At 36.2% G+C, this 20,129-nt stretch overlaps 1 protein-coding gene across 1 annotated transcript; it reads right to left on the bottom strand.

The window, feature by feature from the left end:
- Nucleotides 1–1,673: 1,673 nt before the first annotated feature.
- cry2 (cryptochrome circadian regulator 2) lies at nucleotides 1,674–19,954 on the bottom strand. The gene is made up of 11 exons (XM_067435810.1): nucleotides 19,348–19,954; nucleotides 17,862–17,970; nucleotides 15,380–15,522; nucleotides 8,242–8,515; nucleotides 7,985–8,125; nucleotides 7,246–7,557; nucleotides 7,016–7,167; nucleotides 5,520–5,722; nucleotides 4,399–4,482; nucleotides 3,958–4,160; nucleotides 1,674–2,737 (listed from the first exon to the last, which is right to left on the bottom strand). Exons 1-10 carry the CDS (start codon nucleotides 19,503–19,505, stop codon nucleotides 3,964–3,966), a joined length of 1,773 nt encoding a protein of 590 aa, XP_067291911.1. The 5' UTR covers nucleotides 19,506–19,954; the 3' UTR covers nucleotides 1,674–2,737; nucleotides 3,958–3,963.
- Nucleotides 19,955–20,129: the final 175 nt, after the last annotated feature.

The following is a 20,129-nucleotide window of genomic DNA, read 5'->3' as shown; positions in this document are numbered from 1 at the left end:
ATTCACTTATTCAGAAAAAATACAACAACAACAAAGAAATAAAAAACTAAATGAACAAAACAACAATAATAAAAAAGAACATAAATAAAAACAAACCAAAAAAACAGGACAACCGAAACAAAAGAACAAACAAATAAAAAAAACAAAGCAAAGCAAAAAACAACGAAAACCAAACCCAAAAACAAACAAAAGACAACAAAAACAATAAACCGAACCCCCCTCCCAAAAGTTACTAATTGAAAAAAAGTATATATATATAATTATATATATAAATAATAGTTATATATATATAATTATATAACTATATATATAAATAATAGTTATATATATATAATTATATAACTATATATATAAATAATAGTTATATATATATAATTATATAACTATATATATAAATAATAAAGCCTTTTTAAGATTTACACAATTTAATTAATAGTTAAATGTGATAATCCTTACATTAATTTATTTAAGTTATAATTATTGAACACTATCATTACTCAATTATTCAATTCAGTTGAATTTTATTATTCATTAAATTGCATAAATCTTTAAAATAAAGGCTTTTTTTGGAGTGTATATTGTTGGAATGAAAGATTTGCACTGGACAGTCATAAGTAGTGTTGGAAAGGTTACTTCGGAAATGTAATAGGTTACAGAGTACAAGTTACCCCATTTAAAATGTAACAAGTAGTTTAACTATTTCCATAAGCTTATTAAAGTAATGTAACTGATTACATTTGATTACGTTGTGATTACTTTTCAAAATTTCTAACAAATGTTTTCAACTGTTAATCATTTTCAAACATTTAACCAGGCAGTGTTAACCTGCAAATCCAAACAATTATGCAAATTTAAAACAATAACACCGCAAATCAATCAAAATTATCAGAATAACATCGCTTTACTAAACTGCCTTTAAATGTCTGGAGGCACCGTGCACATCAAAAACAGGCAAAGCAACAAATTAATATTATTCAACATATCCCAGCTTTTTACATAAAATATTCAGATGTAACCACCTTTGTAATCATAACCATTTAGTAACTGTAATTTAATTACAATTTTTCTTATTAACTGATAAGTTACATTTATTTTTAAATTAAATTACTTAACGCTGTTCCCAAACACTGGTCATAAGAGACATCTGAAAATTTAGAAACGTTTATAAATGAAGTTATGACTATGACTATAAATATGATACATTTTAATCACTTAATGCAAATGAGCAGGCCTTTGCAGAAATGCAATTCAGCTTTTATAAGAAACACACACACACACACAAAATGTGAAATACAAACATTTTAGGGTCATGACGCCCTCTAGTGGTGATTGAAGTCAAGCATTGCTAAATGGTTCCCTAGGGTGTTCTGTGTGTTTTTAAGCATGTTGCTATAGTGCTAAGGTGCTCTTTGTGGTTATATTCTAATCCAAGTTAAAAAAAAAAAGCCCTCAAAAAGTCTCTATATTTCCCGACACCTAAATATGGCTTACTTTAACGTCCCTCTTTTGACGTCAGCTGCTGTAATGTCCACCAGGCAAAAAAAATCTTATATCACTTAGAATAAAAAAAGCACACCTCTTTTCACCAAGCCGCATGGGATTTCATTCAAGTTTGTAAAACAAAGGGTGTTGGATGCATACATTTTTCAGATTGAAGAAAAACAAAAGTCAAATGAGTTTCAAATAGATTCAAGAAATTTATTTGATACATTGTAATCTACAGTGAAACATCGTAGATGCAATATATCGCAGAAACATTGTCACTGACAGAAGCATGCAGTGATAAGGCTTAAATAAATTACAGCCTACAAACAACAGCTTAACAATCCCGTCAGCCATTTAATGAAAATAAACTCTTTTATACAATACAAAAAAGAAAAAAGGGAGGGAAAATAAATAAAGCTGTTCCACATCGCCGAAGAGAACATCTTAAATCGTTAAATTATAATGAACAAACACATTTAGTGGAATGTACAATTAATCGATGTTAGCTGTTAGAAAACCTGCGAACGTTATAATGAATGACTCTGTAAATAAATCAAGCTTATTAAATTAATCAGAGGATTGGATAATGTTAAATTCAGAAAACTTTAGTGCAGCCAGTGGCAATGAAATGTTTGCATTACATACACAAAGCGTATATTTATAGGGAGAAATTACCGAAACCAAAGAAGTAAAATTCTTCATTGCTTGTGCGAACTAGTTGCTTGTAGCTTGCAAGCAATTATAGAGTTCAACTATATCAGATTTCATACAAAAACTACAATTCTCAATTCCTGTGGTGAGAACACTGCAGGCCTTATCATCAAATGTTCCCACATCATTTTTATTACATACAATTACCAGAGTTGCATAAGATTTGGCTAGATATTTTCACGAATACTTATTTCGGCGAATCGTTCATTACCCTAAACTGTCAACGCCGATGGCAATGCCCATTACATTTCTGTCTGATCGCAATGCAGGCTGAACTAAACATCTGAAACACATCTGTATCTTCATACAATCATGTTTTGTTTAGCAGGTCAAAAGCAGCTGTGTGGGAAAGAAGCCCTGGATCTACAGTATAACACACCTTGACGGAACTGCGGCGTTTAATCTGTTGTTGTATTGTATTAGTGGCGTTTCTGTTCTTCTGCGAAAGGTGGCGCCATTCCACACTGCCGTTTCTGTCTGATGGATGGTTCCCTCCGAGTCCGACTCCCTTTGGACATGGGACTGCAAATAAAGTCTTAACCTGCAGAAGGCAGAAATATAATTCATGATCATCATCACTGTCAGCTGGTTAGTTTTGCTCTCTGCTGAATATACTTAATCCATATTTGTGGGATTAAAACAGGTTTATGGAATACCTCCCACACTTCAAATTCATTCAACTGGAGCTGTTAGCAAATTGAGTTATGATTAATAAATTATGTTCTATCAATTTGCATGGTATTGCTATCAGAGCCCCTAAAGGGAGCTTCAAAAATGAGCAAAACAACACGTTAAAGGGTTAGTTCACCCAAAATAAAAATTCTGTAATTAATGGTTCACCCTAATGTCATTCGAGACCCATAAGGCCTATTTTATATTTAGTCAGAGAGCTTTCAATCCCTCCATTGAATGCATGTACAGTATACTGTCCATGTCCAGAAAGGGAATAAAAACATCATCAAAGTAGTCCATATATGACATCAGTTAGTTCATTAGAATCTCTTGATTAAACTACAACTTTATTCAGCAGTCTTCTCTTCTGTGTTTGTTTTCAATCCGCAAACAAAGATTTGAATGTTTATGAATCAGCGGATTGATTCATGATTCGGATCGCCAATGCCTCGTGATTTCAGCAGTTTGACACGCGAAAATCATGAATCAATCCGCTGATTCATGACCGTTTGAATCTTTATTTGAGGATTGAAAACAAACACAGAAGAGAAGACAATGCTGAATAAAGTCGTAGTTTTTGTTATTTTTGGACCAAAATGTATTTTCGATGCTTCAAGAGATTCTAATTAACCCACTGACGTCACATATGGACTACTTTGAGGATGTTTTTATTCCCTTTCTGGAAAGGGACAGTATACTGTACATACATTCAATGGAGGAACAGAAAGCTCTCAGACTAAATATAAAATATCTTAAACTGTGTTCCAAAGGTGAACGGAGGTCTTATGGGTGTGGAACGACATTATGGTAAGTAATTGTTGATATAATTTTGGGTGAACTAACCCTTTAAGAGGCTCTATTTCTATATTGTATCTATAATGTGATTAGATTAGATTTTGGACTGTCGCCTTGACCTTGAGAACGCGATTACAGAATGATGGGACCGATGCGCTAAGCCTGTCTGTGATTGCCTGGGTGTTTGAAATCACAATTGCGACCGAACGAATGATCATGCATTTTGTCTGAACAAATAAATCATGCAGCTCTAATATTGGTACAAACACTGGGTTTTACAGCTCTGGTCTGTACCTGTGGTCACTGCTTTTCATCAATCTTCTGGTCGACTCCTTTGGGTTGGATGGTGTGCTTGACTTTTGATTTCTGTTTGCTCATGAGCTCAAAGGGTCGACCTCTCTTCCTCTGGGAGTGAGTGCCGGGGACAACTGCCGTCGGGCTGGAGGGCTCCGAGTTAGGCGGGGTTGAAGGTGCAGGGATTGGAGTAAAAGCTTGACCTGTAAAAAAACACGATGCCATTTCAGCAAAAGTACTATCCTGACAAGACGAATTGTGTATCTAATCAAAGTAGCAATAGTATGATAGGTTATTAACAATAAGGTTGAAGTCTGCTGCTTGGTAAACATTTTTATGTGCAATCAGGGAGTGTAGAGTCACATTTTGCTTTACAGAGAAAAACAGAAAGCTGCACAGTGAATCCTATGTTAGGTCAGTATGATGATTGATGCGTCTCACCGGCAGTGCTGCTGCTGGCCTGAGAGTCATCTGACATGGGAGGCTCCGCTTCTTCCTGGATCGTAGGGACTGAGGCGAGCAAACCTGTCACAAAAGGAAAAAGTCTGTCACATTTTTTGTAAATGCTGATCAGTCATCATCCATAATTGCACAACAAATAATATACAGAAACAATCATTATCCATCACGTTGATGGACTGGGTTGTAAATTTACTGGAAACATTTTTTACATCGTAAAATACTCTAACTATATGTATTTTTAGGACACATTGAAAATCACAAAGACTCCTGGGTAAGAGCTCTTAATTAAAATAAATAAAAAATAAATAAATAAAATACTAGTCTTAAATTCTTCTCGTCTTTCAGTCTGAACTCAACATGCACTCAGGCTTGTTTTTTCAATGTTAATTAACAATACTCTAAAATTAGCAATCAGGGCAAGAACATAACATACGTTTTATCTGTAAAATGTCGGTTTTTCAATTGGATCATTTGCATGCATTTAAAATTCAGTAAATTACAATCTTGAGCTAATGCAACCTCTGCAAATGTACTATTTTCTATTTTGTGTGGGCAGGCAGGCATGATCAGATCTCTATAGAGTGTCACCTTAAGTTTCAAGATCAGTGTGCCACTTAGGATCACAAGCGATCATAAATTGATTTTTGATCAATTGATTTGACCGTTATAAGCATAAATCACTAATGGTCTTGTATAAGGGCCTTTGCACACAGATTTGGTTGCTCGGTTGCTTCATTTTCCATTTTTGTGTGATCCTGAACTTAACCTGTAGTTGAGACATTTGACATGTCACTCCAAGCTTCTGACATGCATTTGGTTTTAAAGTCGCATTTACCTCTAATGCAAGAGCAAAATTATCTATGAACTCCATTGTCTAAAAAAAAAAAAGAGCTTTGAGCTACTGGGTCAAAGAAATGTAGTAATAAATTACAGTAAATTACTGACCTGAAGTTACTACTTAAATAATCCCTTACACAAGCTCTCATTATCATCAGAACAATCTTTTAGCTGGTGACAAAATGCTGTAATTTCCTACTTCCTCCATTAGAGGGCTGTAATAAACCTTACATTGTGTTTGATAGATCCAGTGTGTTACTCACTAAGGCCTCTGTAGTGTGACAGCTGCTGGTAAACTTGTTTCATTCGTTCGATGTTAAGACGGCTGCTCTCGGCATGATTGATCATAGGTTTAGGATAGTCCACACCCACAATGCAGTTGGCCGCTTTCTGCACCGATTCTGGAGCGTTCCATGGCTCGTAGATGTAGCGGTTAGGATAGTCTTTTAACTTCGGGATGTACCTCCTGCATGTGACAATGTATAAGATGGTTTTAAAACAGACACTTAGAAATAATAGCAAATATATATATATATATATATATATATTTATTATAAATATTCTTATTACAAATTACATTATTAGTATAAAAAGTATTTCATCAATTCTTAGTATTTGTTATGGCATCTTGTGTGTCCCAAAATGTGACGCAGCTTGTTTTTTTCTAAGGTATTCTTATGATATTCTTAATTTAGAAGGCTTCACAATGTCACAGCAGCTCCTTTGAATATGCACAGTGGAGGGATCTGAACCTGTGGCAGTTTACATAAGCCTTTATGCAACACAAATCTACAAAACTCAAAATATATAACACCTGCCAGTAAGGCTTGTCGATAGTCAATGGTACCGGTGTTACACCTTGTTTAGCCACACACCAATTACATCACTTGCCCTCCGCGGTACCGCCCCCCACCGTCGTTTTGATTTTTTATAGTGATAATAATCATTTAGTTCAGACACTACAATTTAAAAACTTACAATATGTTGGATTTAAAGTGTCATTAAACCCATTTTTAGGCTGGTCATCTCACTCTTTTTTAATCTTTGATAAAGATTAAAAAAAGCTGTGAAAAAGCGGGTGTAGAGGGTGGGTGAAAACCACCAATAAAACAAAGCAGCAATAAACCCATTATTCAGACAAATGAATATCAAAATATGAGGGGAGAAAAAAAACAAGCTGCTTCTAACACATCAACTTTGAGGACAAAATGTTCACTTGCTGCCTAATATAGCCCACCCCCGAACAGGTGCCGTGATGAAGAGATGATCAGTGTTATTCACTTCACTTGTCATAATGTTATGCCTAATCAGTGTATATTTCATTTGAAGACATGATGAAATATGTGCACATACACAGTGCTGGTTCATGTTTGGAGCTGGAGAGTAACATATCTGCTAACATCTAAAAAAATATGTTTTAGGGTTTCATGACCCTTTAAAGCCAATGGGAAGGAATACAGGCAAGTTTGTCATTGTCCGTTTTGTTGTTGTTTTTCTCAATAAGAATATTGAACCCACCATTCAAGCATGCTGCCCTCGAATTTCAACTAAATTGAAAGTAAAATGTTCACGGCCACATGGGCATTCATAAGCAATTTAAGTGGAAGGTGGAAGAGAGGAAAAAAACTCCAAACCACCTGAGTGATCCGTTGTTACCAGTGATGTCACACGTCAATTAACCAATTAAAAAATTCCCTCACCATCCAATCCCTACTGCAAGTGATGCAAGACATGCTGTCTGACAGTGGTTTAGGTGTACCTGATGTAGTCTCCACTGGGGTCCGTCCTGCGGCCAAAGCCCACAGGACAGTAACAATGAAAGAACTGCTGGAAGAACGCACTGCAGGAGAGCCACATCCAGCTGCCCGCGTTCACACTCCAATCGGCATCCAACAACAACTCCTCAAACACCTGAAAGAAAGAAAGATAGAGATTAGAAGAGAAAAAGAATAAAAAGCAAGAAAGTGGAAGTTGCAAAATCTTATTTACTTTCATTCCGCTTTCCCAGCTGATCCACAGGTCTCCCCGAGTCAGGAAACAGGCTACGGCATGCCGGGCCAGGTGGTGGATCCAGCCCTCCTGTCTTAGCTGGGTCATGATGGCATCGATCCAAGGGAACCCTGTGCGACCTTCAGCCCATTTAGCCAGCGCCTCGGGGTTGTGGTCCCAGGGAATCTGCACGCAGATGGGGTTTCCCTCCATACGGTCAAAGTTGGGGTTGTTGGTGGCCGCTGTGTAGAAAAACTCCCGCCACAGCAGCTGGCCGAAGAGCGAAAGCGGTGGACTGGAGCGTCTCCGTAGCTGGAAAAGTGCAAGGACATGAATGAGTAATGAAGTAGCTCCCATGTATGCTGGGCACTAGATGGCTGCTTTGGTGCCACCATCTCATCCATTTAAATTGGTTTTGTAAAGAAATTAAAATGTAGACAATTTATATTAATCTCTAAAATAAAATTCAAACATTTTAACATCAGCCTTTAGATCAAAAGTTTTTTTTAAGATTATGAGAAATATAAATTCTGTCAAGTGTGGCCAAAACTTTAGCTGGTAGTGTATATTTAACACAGGTTTTCTTGTGGTGTCCCCCAAGGCTTGATTATGGGGCCCTATATTATTAAAGTTAAATGCATCTAAGAGCAAGTGTAATTATTCAAATTGAACCACCCTGTATTAAACTTGCACTTTTCTAGATGACAGCTAACAATGCCATAAAACAACAATTACTTACCTTTATATAGAGTTCCTGCAGATTGTAGTAAAAAACGCGACATGACAGACAGCCGAATCGTAGGTAAGGACTAAGTCCAGTTGGGCTTGCAAACAGTGACTGAGCAGTTATTCTGGGCCTCTCGAAATTCGCTACCCAAGCCTGCATCAAAACAAAAAGATGAAATTTTATTTAAAAAACAACAACTGCATTTCTTGTTATTAATGAATTAGTCATTATTAAAGTGTATAACTTCATGAAGTATCTCCATGTCTCACCTTTCTGTCTAAGTGTTTATTTAATCTTTCCAGGGCTTCTGTCTCGCCACCCTTCCATACATGCGTGCTGTCACCATGAGTCTTAAAACCCAGCTCCTCGAGAGAGGGCACGCCGTAGCGTTCGTCATGGTTGTCCGAGATCTGCGTCCGACACCTGGCCATCTGCTCTTGAGTGACGGTCGGCAACGGTTTCCTGGGAAGTTCAAGTCGGTTCACAATGGCTTGAAACCTCTTGAAAGTGAGAGGGGGGGTGTGGTTGTTCATTTCTATGACCCTGAGGAAAAAGCAAAAACATGTAGTTGATTTCACTGTCTAAAAGCAGCTATTTTATCTTTGAGGTCAATTATTAATAGAACTTAGAAAGGAAAATGTCTTTGTTTTGAACTAGCTTGATTTGATCTTGTTGAATGACTGTCAAACGTTTTAGTGTAGAAATAAATCATTTTCAAAAGCATCATAAGTTCATTTTCAAGGCTCAACAATAAATGTTCGAAAGTGTTTTGTGCCAGTTGATAGTGATGTCACAGTCCCTATATGTTTTACATTTGTGTATCAATTACGAATAATTATGACGTATGCAAATTTGGACCCAAATGTTGCAAATTACTAAAAGATTGGGGTTAGCAAATTTTGTAAAGGAATACATTTATTTGGGAAGGAGACATTTCATGGTTTCCACAAATATCAGAATAATCTGAAATTATTCTTGAGTAGCAAATCAGCATAATATAATTATTTGTGAAGGATCATGTGACACTTAAGACTGACGTAATGATGCTAAAAAAAAAACAGCTTTCCCATCATTAAAACAGAAGAGTTATTTAAATTTAAATAATAATTTATTTATATACTGTATTTTTGATCAAATAAATGCAGTCTTGGGGAGCATAAGTGACTTTACAAAAACATCAAAACAATGTTACCAACCGCTAACTTTTGACCACAAGTGTAAAATAAATGATTGAATTCAATTATTTTAAAAAATACTTAATGTAGGGGGATCAATACAAACAAAAACAACAACAACCTTGCTGCCCTGATTGATGTTAACACAACCAAGCTTGTAGGACATTTCACTTCTAGCTCATTCTTCTGCACCAAACGGTTTCAAACCACCTGAGGTGGCACTCCAAAAAGCCCAGTTTTATTATTTGGGAAACAAGGTCACTAAAGTAAAGTCATTTTCGATCAACTAGGAAAGATCGCCTGGCAGTGTTTCCACTGTTCAGACAGGGAACACAATTCCCCACATTCTCTAAATGCAAGCACACGTGTCCCTGGCTGATTCTGAAAAGAGCCAACGGCCTCAATGTCTCCTCTAAATAACAAAAACAGTCTTAACACATTAACAGCCTGTCCCATATTTATAGTCCTGATCTTATACAACTGTCTATATCCGTCAGGGGTGGAGCCCTGCCATTGGCCGGCTCTCTCGGCACGGTGCAGAATCAGGGGACACCCGCGTGTTTGCTAGTAAAAGCCCGGCGCTCGGCTCGCACATGTTTGCAGTGGTGACTTGCCTGCTGAGCTATTTCACCCTCCCACCCACAGCACATGTTTCTCAGTGTGACCGTCAGGGCCGTTTTCAATCACCAGATGGCAGCAGTGAGTCTCCTTTCTTCTGTTTGTACTAGACTGACGTCAGGCACACCAGCACATGCGTTCACACACGCTTTCGCTCTCTTTCCCTCTGAATGAGACAGAGTTTGAGGTGTATAATCTCATTTATGTAACCTATGCAAAAGGCCACCTGTTTTACATTACACATCAGCAGTAGTGTTATCTGCACAATAATGGCTCTCCCCACAATAAAGTAGAGAGCCATTCTCTCATGTTTGGTAATACTCTCAGGAAAGACATGAGAGAAAATGCGATTTGTGCACAAACACAGGAGCAGCCCAGAGTCACAGTGCCGCAAAGTTTTTTGTTATGTCACATAACGCGAATTACATTAAGTGCTGGCAAAGTTTACAGAGTAATCTAGTCAATGATTAGGGAATGTTGCCACATGATGAGCACTAATATCAAGGAGGTTTTCCCCTCTGACCTAAACATTTTTTTTTTACATTATTAATTTCTTTTACAAACTATTGACAACATTTCTTCCATAATTAAAATAGAAATATTATAATTTAGAGCATTTATTTGTAGAAAATGACAACTGGTCAAAATAACAAAAGATTCAGTGTTTTCAGACCTTGAATAATGCAAAGAAAACTCATATTATTATTTTTAACAACACCAAGTTTTAACTTAAGAGTTCAGTAATCAATACTTGGTGGAATAACCCTGATTTCCAATAACAGTCTTGGCATGATCCATATCAGCCAGTCACATTGCTGTTGGGCGACTTTATGACACTCCTGGTGAAATAATTTAAGCAGCTTGGCTTGATTTAATAGCTGGTGACCCCTTTGCTTACATTCCAGAGGTTTTCAGTGGTGAGGGCCATGACAGGGTCTTGATCTGGTGGTCCTCCATCCACACGTTGATTGGAGCATTGTCCTGCACGAGAAACCAATCCTTCGAGTTGTCAGAGCAGAAGGAAGCAATTTTCTTTTTTGATTTAATCTTACATGGTTTGAGTTATGCATTCTTCGCAAAGACGGATTCGAGCCTTACTGAAGAACCACCAGTTATTCCCCAAACCTCCACCAAATGACAGTGGGTGCGAGAGACTATGGGTTGTTGGTCTCTTCAGGTGTCTGTCTAGCCATTAGAGGACCCCAGGTAAAGGTAAATGTTTGAAGGACGCGTGACTTAAGCAACATACAAGGTTATCCTGGAAGAAAACATGTTTCTTTCTGCTCCGACATTTTTTTTTTTTTTTTTTTGTGTAGTACTATACTCCAATCCAAGACCCTGTCATGGCCATCACAATCTGCAGCCCTGAACCCCATTGAAAACCTCTGGAATGTAAGGAATTAAATCAAGCTGAGCCAGGGCGCTGCGCTAACTTTTTTCTTGAGGAGCACTAAATTTAGGAGCACAGTAAAAAATGTAGGAGCACTTTCTAATCAATCAAACACATTCCAATTATAACTTCCCAATTACAGATATTTGTCCCTTTAAATTAAAGTCCAGGGGCAGTTTTACCATTATAAGAGCAATGTTTTGTATGCATCATCTGTCAATAAATTTTTTTTAAATAAAATATGCCATTTAAAATTCATACAGATGAGGGGTTCGCCATGTTGCTCCTCCATCTTGAAAGAACATTAGCCAAAGAGGGAAATAACCGTAAATTCAAGCTTCGCCTTTCACGTTTTAACTTGATTGCTTGAGACTGCTATATGAAAACCTTGAAAGCCTTTTTGAAAGCCTGTTCCTACAGTGTAAACTTAGCCCTACGCTAGTGATGTCGTACAATATACAGAATAACGATAGCACTGATAAAAGTTACTTTACTAAGATTAGCTTGCATTTGTCTGGGAACCTGACAGCTGTTGTTAGCAATGAAATGGTAAAAAAAAAAATGATATATATATATATATATATAACGAAAATGTAAAACTATTATTTATTTTACTTAGATGTCATAACCTACATGTTAACTGAAAAATTAAACAACTGCAAATTCTAATAGTTTTTTTAAAGTAACATCACTTGAAGGAACACTCATGGACGAGATCGAATTGAAAGCCATGTTAATCTTGGACTAAATCGGCCACCGTAGGAGTTAAAATGAAATCGGAATTGAGAGGAACAGAAACTAATATTCACTGGATGGTCATATACCTTTACACCGCTAGATGGGAAAAAATATCACACAGCGTAGCTTTAAAGGTTTGATATTTAGTCCATGCAATGTATAAATATGAAAATAAAACCGCCAGTAGGTAGGCGGCAAATCTTGTGGGAGTCATTCATTCAATCCTTCAAAACACACATTTGAATGGAATCGCTTGGAGATGAGCATTAGCTCTGGTGTGGCTTTGATTTTCACAAAGTAGACAGTGTTGTGGCTAAAACATTGTTTCTTAATATCAACTTCTCTATTGGACTTTTGCACAAGATCAGTATTACATAGGCAATCATGCCAATACTCGGAGTAATAGCAATTCTTAATAAATAGAACTGCATGCGTCTTGCGAAAGAACATTGTAGCCTGATCTACTTCTCTCTGTTTGTGTCTATGGTGAGTCGCGCAGGTACTGTGTTAATCCGCAGCGGGAATATAAACACTTATTATGTGTACCATAGTGATTCAGGATTCTCATTATATACATTTTGTAAATAGCATGTGTGATAAAGATTCAAATCAAGAACTTGAAATTATTATCAATTTATTAATTAATTTGTTTTGGTGGCATTTTTGCCCCAGGCCCCCATTCATTTCTGACCTTGTTTATGACAATCCAATTTGTGGTATTTCCAGTTAATTTAGATTTGTCTGTAAATCATCAGCGCGAGGCATCTGGTAACTGTGTCACACTCGTTTCACCTTGTAAACAATCTTTGAAGTGTAGTCCGTCGCACACGTTTTTGCACTTATTCTGCTGACTGAAGGCATGAAGAGCAGTGGATTGCAGTAAGAAACGTAGCAGTTTCGCAGTGTTGATACACTTTGGGAGTTGTAGCTTTTATTCTGATTGAATTACACATCTATTCATGAGAATCGAGCGGGTCACTCGCACCGGTACGCCTAAATATTTTTTCACAGTCGCACGCAGTAATTTTCAGGCGCAAATGCACCCGAAAAGGGTGCTATTTAGAGCCCTGTGAGCTGCTTGAATTTGTGCACCAGTATTGTCAAAGTCGCCCAACAGCAATGCGACTGGCTGATAGGGATCATGCCAAGACGCATGAAAACGGTGATTGGAAATCAGGGTTATTTCACCAAATATTTATTTCTAAACTCTTACTAAGTTAGTATTGTGTTGTTTAAAAAAAAAAAGTTTTCTTTGCATTATTTGAGGTCTGAAAACATGCCATCTTTTTTTCATTATTTTTGACCAGTTAATTCTTTCTGACGGTGTATTGACACACACCCGTCCCCAAAACGCAATTTAATGTTTAAATTTCATGATAAAAATGGACAGATCTTGTAAACTGAGATTTAGTTTCTCATCAGAAGTTATAAAGCACAAAGCTCTTTACAATTACTGGATAATAATGATTTGTAAGGAAAAACTGCCGAACTGGCAACCCTGGCTTGAACTACGGGTCAAATATAGCTTGCTTTAACGTTGCTTTTTTTCAACTTTTAATGTGTTATTGCTTTTAGTTCAACAGCTTTAAATTCAACACAAGAGATTTTCTTCACACACAGTATGAGCTGCAGTCTGACACATTTTTACACACCCCTTTGACTGATATAATTGATCACTGGCTTAAAAAAAATCCTAATACCTATTATTTGCATCCCTAATACATTGCAAATCACCACATCCACCACACCACCAATCACCACATCCCCTTCATGATTGAGATGTTTTTTATTCAAAAGTTAAAAATGATCAAACTAAAATATTCATGCATATTTGAGTAAAAACATTTTTTTTTTTAAATATGCACAAAAAAAGAAAGAAAAAAAGAACATAACATTGTCTGGCTGGCCTGATGGGTAAAAGGTGCTTGGGTAATGAATAAAATATGAAGTTCTGAAATGATATAATATCGAATAATTACTGCCCTAATAGGAAGTGGTAATGAAATTTAGATTCGTTTCTCTAATAACTCTTATATAACGGCTGATCATTAACAAGCTATAATGGTATGCAAATGTTTGAGAAGATGAGAAATGTAGGTTTCGTGCCAAACCCATTGCCACATTTACTTCAGAATAACATAAAACAGATTCTCTATGATGACAAATGAGACTTGAGTGTGTTTGGAGCACTGTGTCGATGATAAAGAATGTCTTTCAATGCTGTTTGATTAGATCATTCATTTTGCTAAACTTGTGAGGGCCACGTTTCTGAAAATGTGATATTAGGGGTGGTGCAGCAAAAGAATAAACTGACATTTCAAAATATTGCAATATTTTACCTCACATTACCATGCTTATTATAAGTCTGTGAGGGCAATATGAAAATACATCGTTTTTATTCGCCTGAACTTAGAATTGAAAGCTCTAAGAATACAATTATGCATCAAATTTCAAGAGATAAAATAAAACTTTTTAAAACTTGTATGCGTGACATTAATGACATCAAAACAATCCAACAATGGTTCATAATGCACAGATCTGATCTTTTAATCATATCCCATTTTTTGGCAGGTCCGTTTACATTTACTTTAGGCACCCAATTTCGATGTGCACATTCATTCCCGTCAAAAGTGAATTTCCCGTCAAACCATCTTGCTGGGCCCCGTACCATGTATGTGTATGTATAGAAAACTGACTTCTAAGGGCCGCCCCCTGCCTCGGGCCCTGGTTACTCGGTACCCTTTATCCCCCCAGTCCGACGCTTGGAATTCAAAGGGGAAATCAGATATTCGTGTTTAGATGTAGGCCACATGTCCAGATATCGGATATGTATCCAATTTAAAACCACATTTGGAAGTGGCTCATATCAGATCACCAAAAAGTGGATCGTGTGCAGATTTTTGCGTTTACACGTGCAACAAGTTCCGATCTGTGTCAGATGCGAGTAAAAAATGGTGCCAGTTTTTAAAGAAATGAATACTATTATTCAAGCAAAGACAAAAGTGATCAAAAGTGACATTAAAGACATTGCTACTGTTTTAAAAAAATGTTTTTTTTTTGTGTAAATTTCTATTCATCACAGAATCTGGAATTTTTTTATCATTATTTTCACAACAGTTTTTTTTTTTAATATTGATAACAATAAGTTTTTCTTGAGCAGCAAATCAGCATATTAGATTAATTTCTAAAGGATCATGTGACACTGAAGACTGAAGCAATGCCATCACAGGGAATAAATTACATTTTAAAATGTATTATAATACAAGCTAGTAAATAAGCTCATAAAATCATTATAAAAATATTAATACACTACCCATAAAAAATTGACATACCTGAGAGAATGTAATATTAATATTAATTTTATATTTTTATTTGAATAGTCTGACAATTTTAGAGACACAATTAAGCCTATGAATGAATTTCCTGACAAAACCAAACTTTATTAAGTCAGTTTTTACTGAGCAATGTGTGAAGTTCATCACCCACCTGTCTGGACTGTAGAGCGTGTGAGTGTTTCGTACCACTGTTTCCACACCGTATTCATGCGCCATTTTAATGATGGCTGCATCTCTTTCCTTCCCATAAGGCTCTGAGTCATATTCAAACGTGAGACGTGTGACATTCCACTCCTGTAAGAGACAATTATCAGATGTATAAGTTAAAGAATTACACAAAAGGTCAAAATAAATACAACATCAACATGTAGTATATATGTACACCTTATCTAGCCATGTAAAAAGTAATATATGAAAAAAAGTGTTACATAAAGGTGAGGTCAATGATGTCCTCAAGTTAACATCATTAACCAGCTTTTTCTTTTGACATAAAGTACATTCAGTCCAGTGATATAATCATTTAGTGTTTTATAACCTAATAAGGACTAAAAAGGTGAGCCAGTACTAGTGATGTCAATTTAATCTTCACACACGGCTCTTCAGTTGTTCGGAAGAACTAAACATTAGCTCCTTCTATTACATATTGGTGGTTATATGCCAATGGCTGATGCCCTCACCCCCTTGCACAAACAGCATTATTAACCTGCCAAAGGGATTGTACAACTCACTTGACAATGTCTGAATGATGCACTGTCATTCGAGAGAGAGAGAGAGAGAGAGAGAGAGAGCAACAGAGAGAGAGAGCAACAGTGCATGGAAGTGCATGAAGATCTTTAATAAACTACCTTAAGATGCTGGTGTAAATCAATCAGATTGAATGTAGCTGAATAGAGAATTACTGGAGGGTCTAAATGAGAAATGTACGCGCTGTGGGAGGTACCAAACTATAACAGTTAAGGTTATGGATTTTAATAGACCCCTAAAGCCAATTATGCATAGTAGTAAAGTAATGTTTGCCTTAGGAAGCATAACTAATAAACTTTTATATTACTCATGGTTCCCATATCTTTCAAGCAATGAATATTGTGATAACTGTGTAAAAAAGGAAAATAAGGATTAGCATTTCCATGAAATTGGATTTTAACACCAACTGCTTTGATTATATTGGCTGAAAATATGTTGAACTTTCCAGAGTAGGTATAAAATTATGTGAGAACTTGATACTGAATTAAAAACTATTAAAAAAAATTACAATAAAATAAATAATTAACTCTCAATAACAGTTAAACATTGATGTTTACTGTTCAAAGTTTTGGGTTCTATAACAATTTATTACTTAAATAAATATTACATATATATAGTTATTTTTATTTTATGTATATAGTTATTCAGCAAAGATGCATTACATTTATCCAACATGACATACAATAAACCAATGCAAACAATTTCCATTTAAAAATGCTGTTCTTTTGAACCTTCTTTTTTGATTAAACTTTCTATTTATCAATGAACCATGAAAAAAGTCAGTTTCCACAAAAATTAAGCAGCATAACTGTTGTTTTTTTTTAAATCAACATTGATAATAATGAGACATTTTTGAGCAGTATATCAGAATATTAAAATGATTTCTGGAGGATCATGTGACACTAAAGACTATTCAACTTTGCATCACAGGAATAAATATTTTAATATTACATTTAAACAATATTTCACACCATCACTGTGTTATTGATCAAATAAATGCAGCCTTGGTGAGCAGAAGAGACTTCTTTCAAACATATTTTAAATATTCTGATTGGTGGTGTATTTGTAATATTTAAATATCACACTGTAATTATCATACTAGGCTACCAGCCCAAACAAAATGATAATTTAAAAAAATGATACAACCAAGAAACAACCTAAAACACTTAGGAAATAACTTCAAGGCACGAAGCAACACAAAGTCCATCCCAAACTTAAACTGTGATTTCAACCCAACAACGTCCTTGTCATATTCCATCCTTCCATTATGCCCTGTATCAAATGGGCAACACTGAAAGATGACCATAATTTAGTTGAATCCATTACTTGGAGGATGTTTCACTACAGGAGCAGCAGTCACAACACCCACTGCTTCATCTACTCTCTGCCCAGTTGACTAAGCGCACTGTATATATTATGTAGCCATAGCAACCAGCCAAGAGCTAATGTTTGCTAAACGCATTACCCAGAGATTGCTATTTGGCAATGTTTTAAATCAGTGTTCAAGTTATCTGTGATTAAAAAACAGGGCTGCTGGCAAACAAAAAAATAAGAATAAAAATATGATCTTGGACTAAACCTGACAAAATGATTGTTTATCTTCTGAAACAAGGCAACACTAGCAAAAGACTCTACTAATGATAACCCATCACTAAAATTACTGTGAATATATTCAAATGAAATGAACTGATGTTAAAATATACAACATCAAATCCCCTAAATATGGAACATTCTGTTATCAAATACAACTTGGGCATTTCAAGAACTCAGGATTGCATTATGCACCAGTATTTTGCATGTTTCAAGTTATCAGACATAAATGTTTAGATATTAAAAGCCAAAATGAGACAAATAGATACGAGACAAAAAGACTTGAGACAAATGCATACCTTGAAGACTCTTGGAAAGACGTCCGTTGGCTGTCCCCGCACAACAAAAAGCCTTGAATTCAGTTTCCTCAAACTTGTGTCCAAATCCTCTAAAGATTCCAGTAAAAATCTGCAGAAAAAAGAAAGAAATATTATTTACAAAACTAAGCATTAATATGCAGTGATCCTGCAAGCAGCGCTAGTTTCAGTCGAGGATACCCACTAGCAAAATAACTATCAGTTATTTTCTTTTTTAAATTAAAAAAAAAAGCATTCTTGACATCACAGCAGAGACACAAAAGAAATACATTCAGTCAACATTTGAAACAAATAGCAAATTATTTAAATTTAAATGTTAATACTATCCTGCAGCGATTACACCAATCTTCAATTAACCTGCACTGGATGATTATATCTGGGCACAAAAATACTAATAATCTCTTGTATATTATAAATACTCCCAAAATACTATTCAAGGCCTGGTCTGTTTTATAATAGGCATTGGAACCGACTGGAGCGGATTCAAAATATACGAATATGACTAATCAAAATCCCCAATATATATAACACAATAATAATATTTTAAGTATACAGTTTATAAAACTCTTACTGTCTGATTCAGCATGCACCTTGTTTATTATTATTATTACATATGAAAAAAAAATATGTTAGCATACTCAAACTGTCGTTAATAATAAAATAAATTAAAAGTTCGACTGCATTGACATATTTCACTACAACACTCTGGTTTAAATTGCATTACAATATTTAAATTGCCGGGTTATTCATTCACACGACACACATCTGTCAGCATGTATGAACAGCGCACGTGAAAATCACATGACTCGCACTATTGCATTTGGAATCTTTTTAACAATCCACGCACGTTCTTATTTTTATTTTTTGTCTCCAAAACGCGCGCATTTGTCTTCACAGAGACTCGCATTCAATGACGCAGTAATGAAATTGTAATTTTAGCCGTTATATAAAACCAAAGTGGGCGTGTGCAAAAAGAACTTAGCTGTTAGCTTTCATTCAGCTAAAGGGTATCAGCATCACCATAGTTATATATTTATGCAATTAAAGGTTAAAATTAATTTCTCGTGTTAAAAAAAAGGAGAAATAGCACACTAAAATAGATGAGTTATGCTGGAGTGTCCAGCTGACTTGTAAAGTTTGTTCACCTGCACTAAACAGCCCTTACGCGAGTAAATAATTTACGTTTATATAATATACGGTAATAAAACGTCAGTGTTTCAATTCTTGTTTTTTCAATAAGATATACTAACAAATTGTTGTTACAATTACATTTAAGAAACCAGCTAAGTTACCACGTACACTCGGTCAGCGCATACCAGGGCCAAAACATAACAGCGGCTGAGCGAAAGAGCTGCGTAGTTAACGTTACGCGCCACCATACCTAACGTTACCCTCCACCATAACTAAAACTATCCAGCGAACGTACATCTGCTTATAACTACGAGCCACTCAAATAAATGGCACTGACCTCCATCTGTTGACTCCCACGTTGGCAGACCCCGCGAACCACGGGTCCAAAATATAAACACAGCGTACAGTGTCCGCGCCATTGAGAGCTTCCTGCAAAGCCGGATTATCATGAAGCCGCAGCCCTTTGCGAAACCAATGCACAGAATTCACTCCCATAGTAACACTCTTATTCCATCCTAAAGGTCCAGTGCAGTCGAATGTAGTCCAGAAGCGTAAACAATCCAAGCTTTCAGTCGCTCAGGGTCCACATTATGCCTCAGTGAAGTTTGAGATGAGGAGCAGCCAGAGTAGCGCAATGAATTTTCCGCCTCTCCCCGCGTCTATTGGGCGGCAGAATGACACGTGTACGGATTACCGGAATGAGTGACTCGGGCTCCCGAGCGCCTATTGGTTAGGCCCCACGTTGAAGATCCAGCCCAGTCACGTTTCTCTCGTGTGTTGCTCGCCATGTTCGTGGGAAATAATCGTCAAATTATGACATCAGATCTTGGCATGCGACTGGTAAACACGTAAATCACGCACTAAAGTGTTTTGAGGAAAGCAAGAATGGAAAATAAATATAATTTGCACGGGTATCTCAGCTGTGGATACCTGTTGAGTCGGTCTGCATGTTTTATAAGCACAAACGTAAGACGAAGAAACGCACGTGAATGAACGTGTTTGCATGTTCTGGTGTTTCGCGCCCCCTCGTGGTAGTTCTTCAAATTGCTACAATTATATAAAACAAGGGTCAGATTATGGTCAGTGACCTTGTAAAGGAATCGTTTCTGAAAATAATAT

This window comes from Pseudorasbora parva, chromosome 25 (genome assembly GCF_024679245.1).
Source record: "Pseudorasbora parva isolate DD20220531a chromosome 25, ASM2467924v1, whole genome shotgun sequence".
NCBI classification, from domain to species: domain Eukaryota; kingdom Metazoa; phylum Chordata; class Actinopteri; order Cypriniformes; family Gobionidae; genus Pseudorasbora; species Pseudorasbora parva.
Note: the sequence above shows the minus strand (reverse complement) of the source record. Positions and strands in the feature narration are given on the sequence as shown.

Bases quoted from the DNA above. Each gene is read 5' to 3' on its own strand.
- cry2 (XM_067435810.1), bottom strand. From the start codon at position 19,505: ATGGGAGTGAATTCTGTGCATTGGTTTCGCAAAGGGCTGCGGCTTCAT. The intron at 7,558-7,984 runs GTAAGTAATTGT...GCACTTTTCCAG, and splicing joins TGCAGGAACTCTATATAAAG to CTACGGAGACGCTCCAGTCC. The intron at 4,161-4,398 runs GTGAGACGCATC...GTTTTTTTACAG, and splicing joins GGCCAGCAGCAGCACTGCCG to GTCAAGCTTTTACTCCAATC.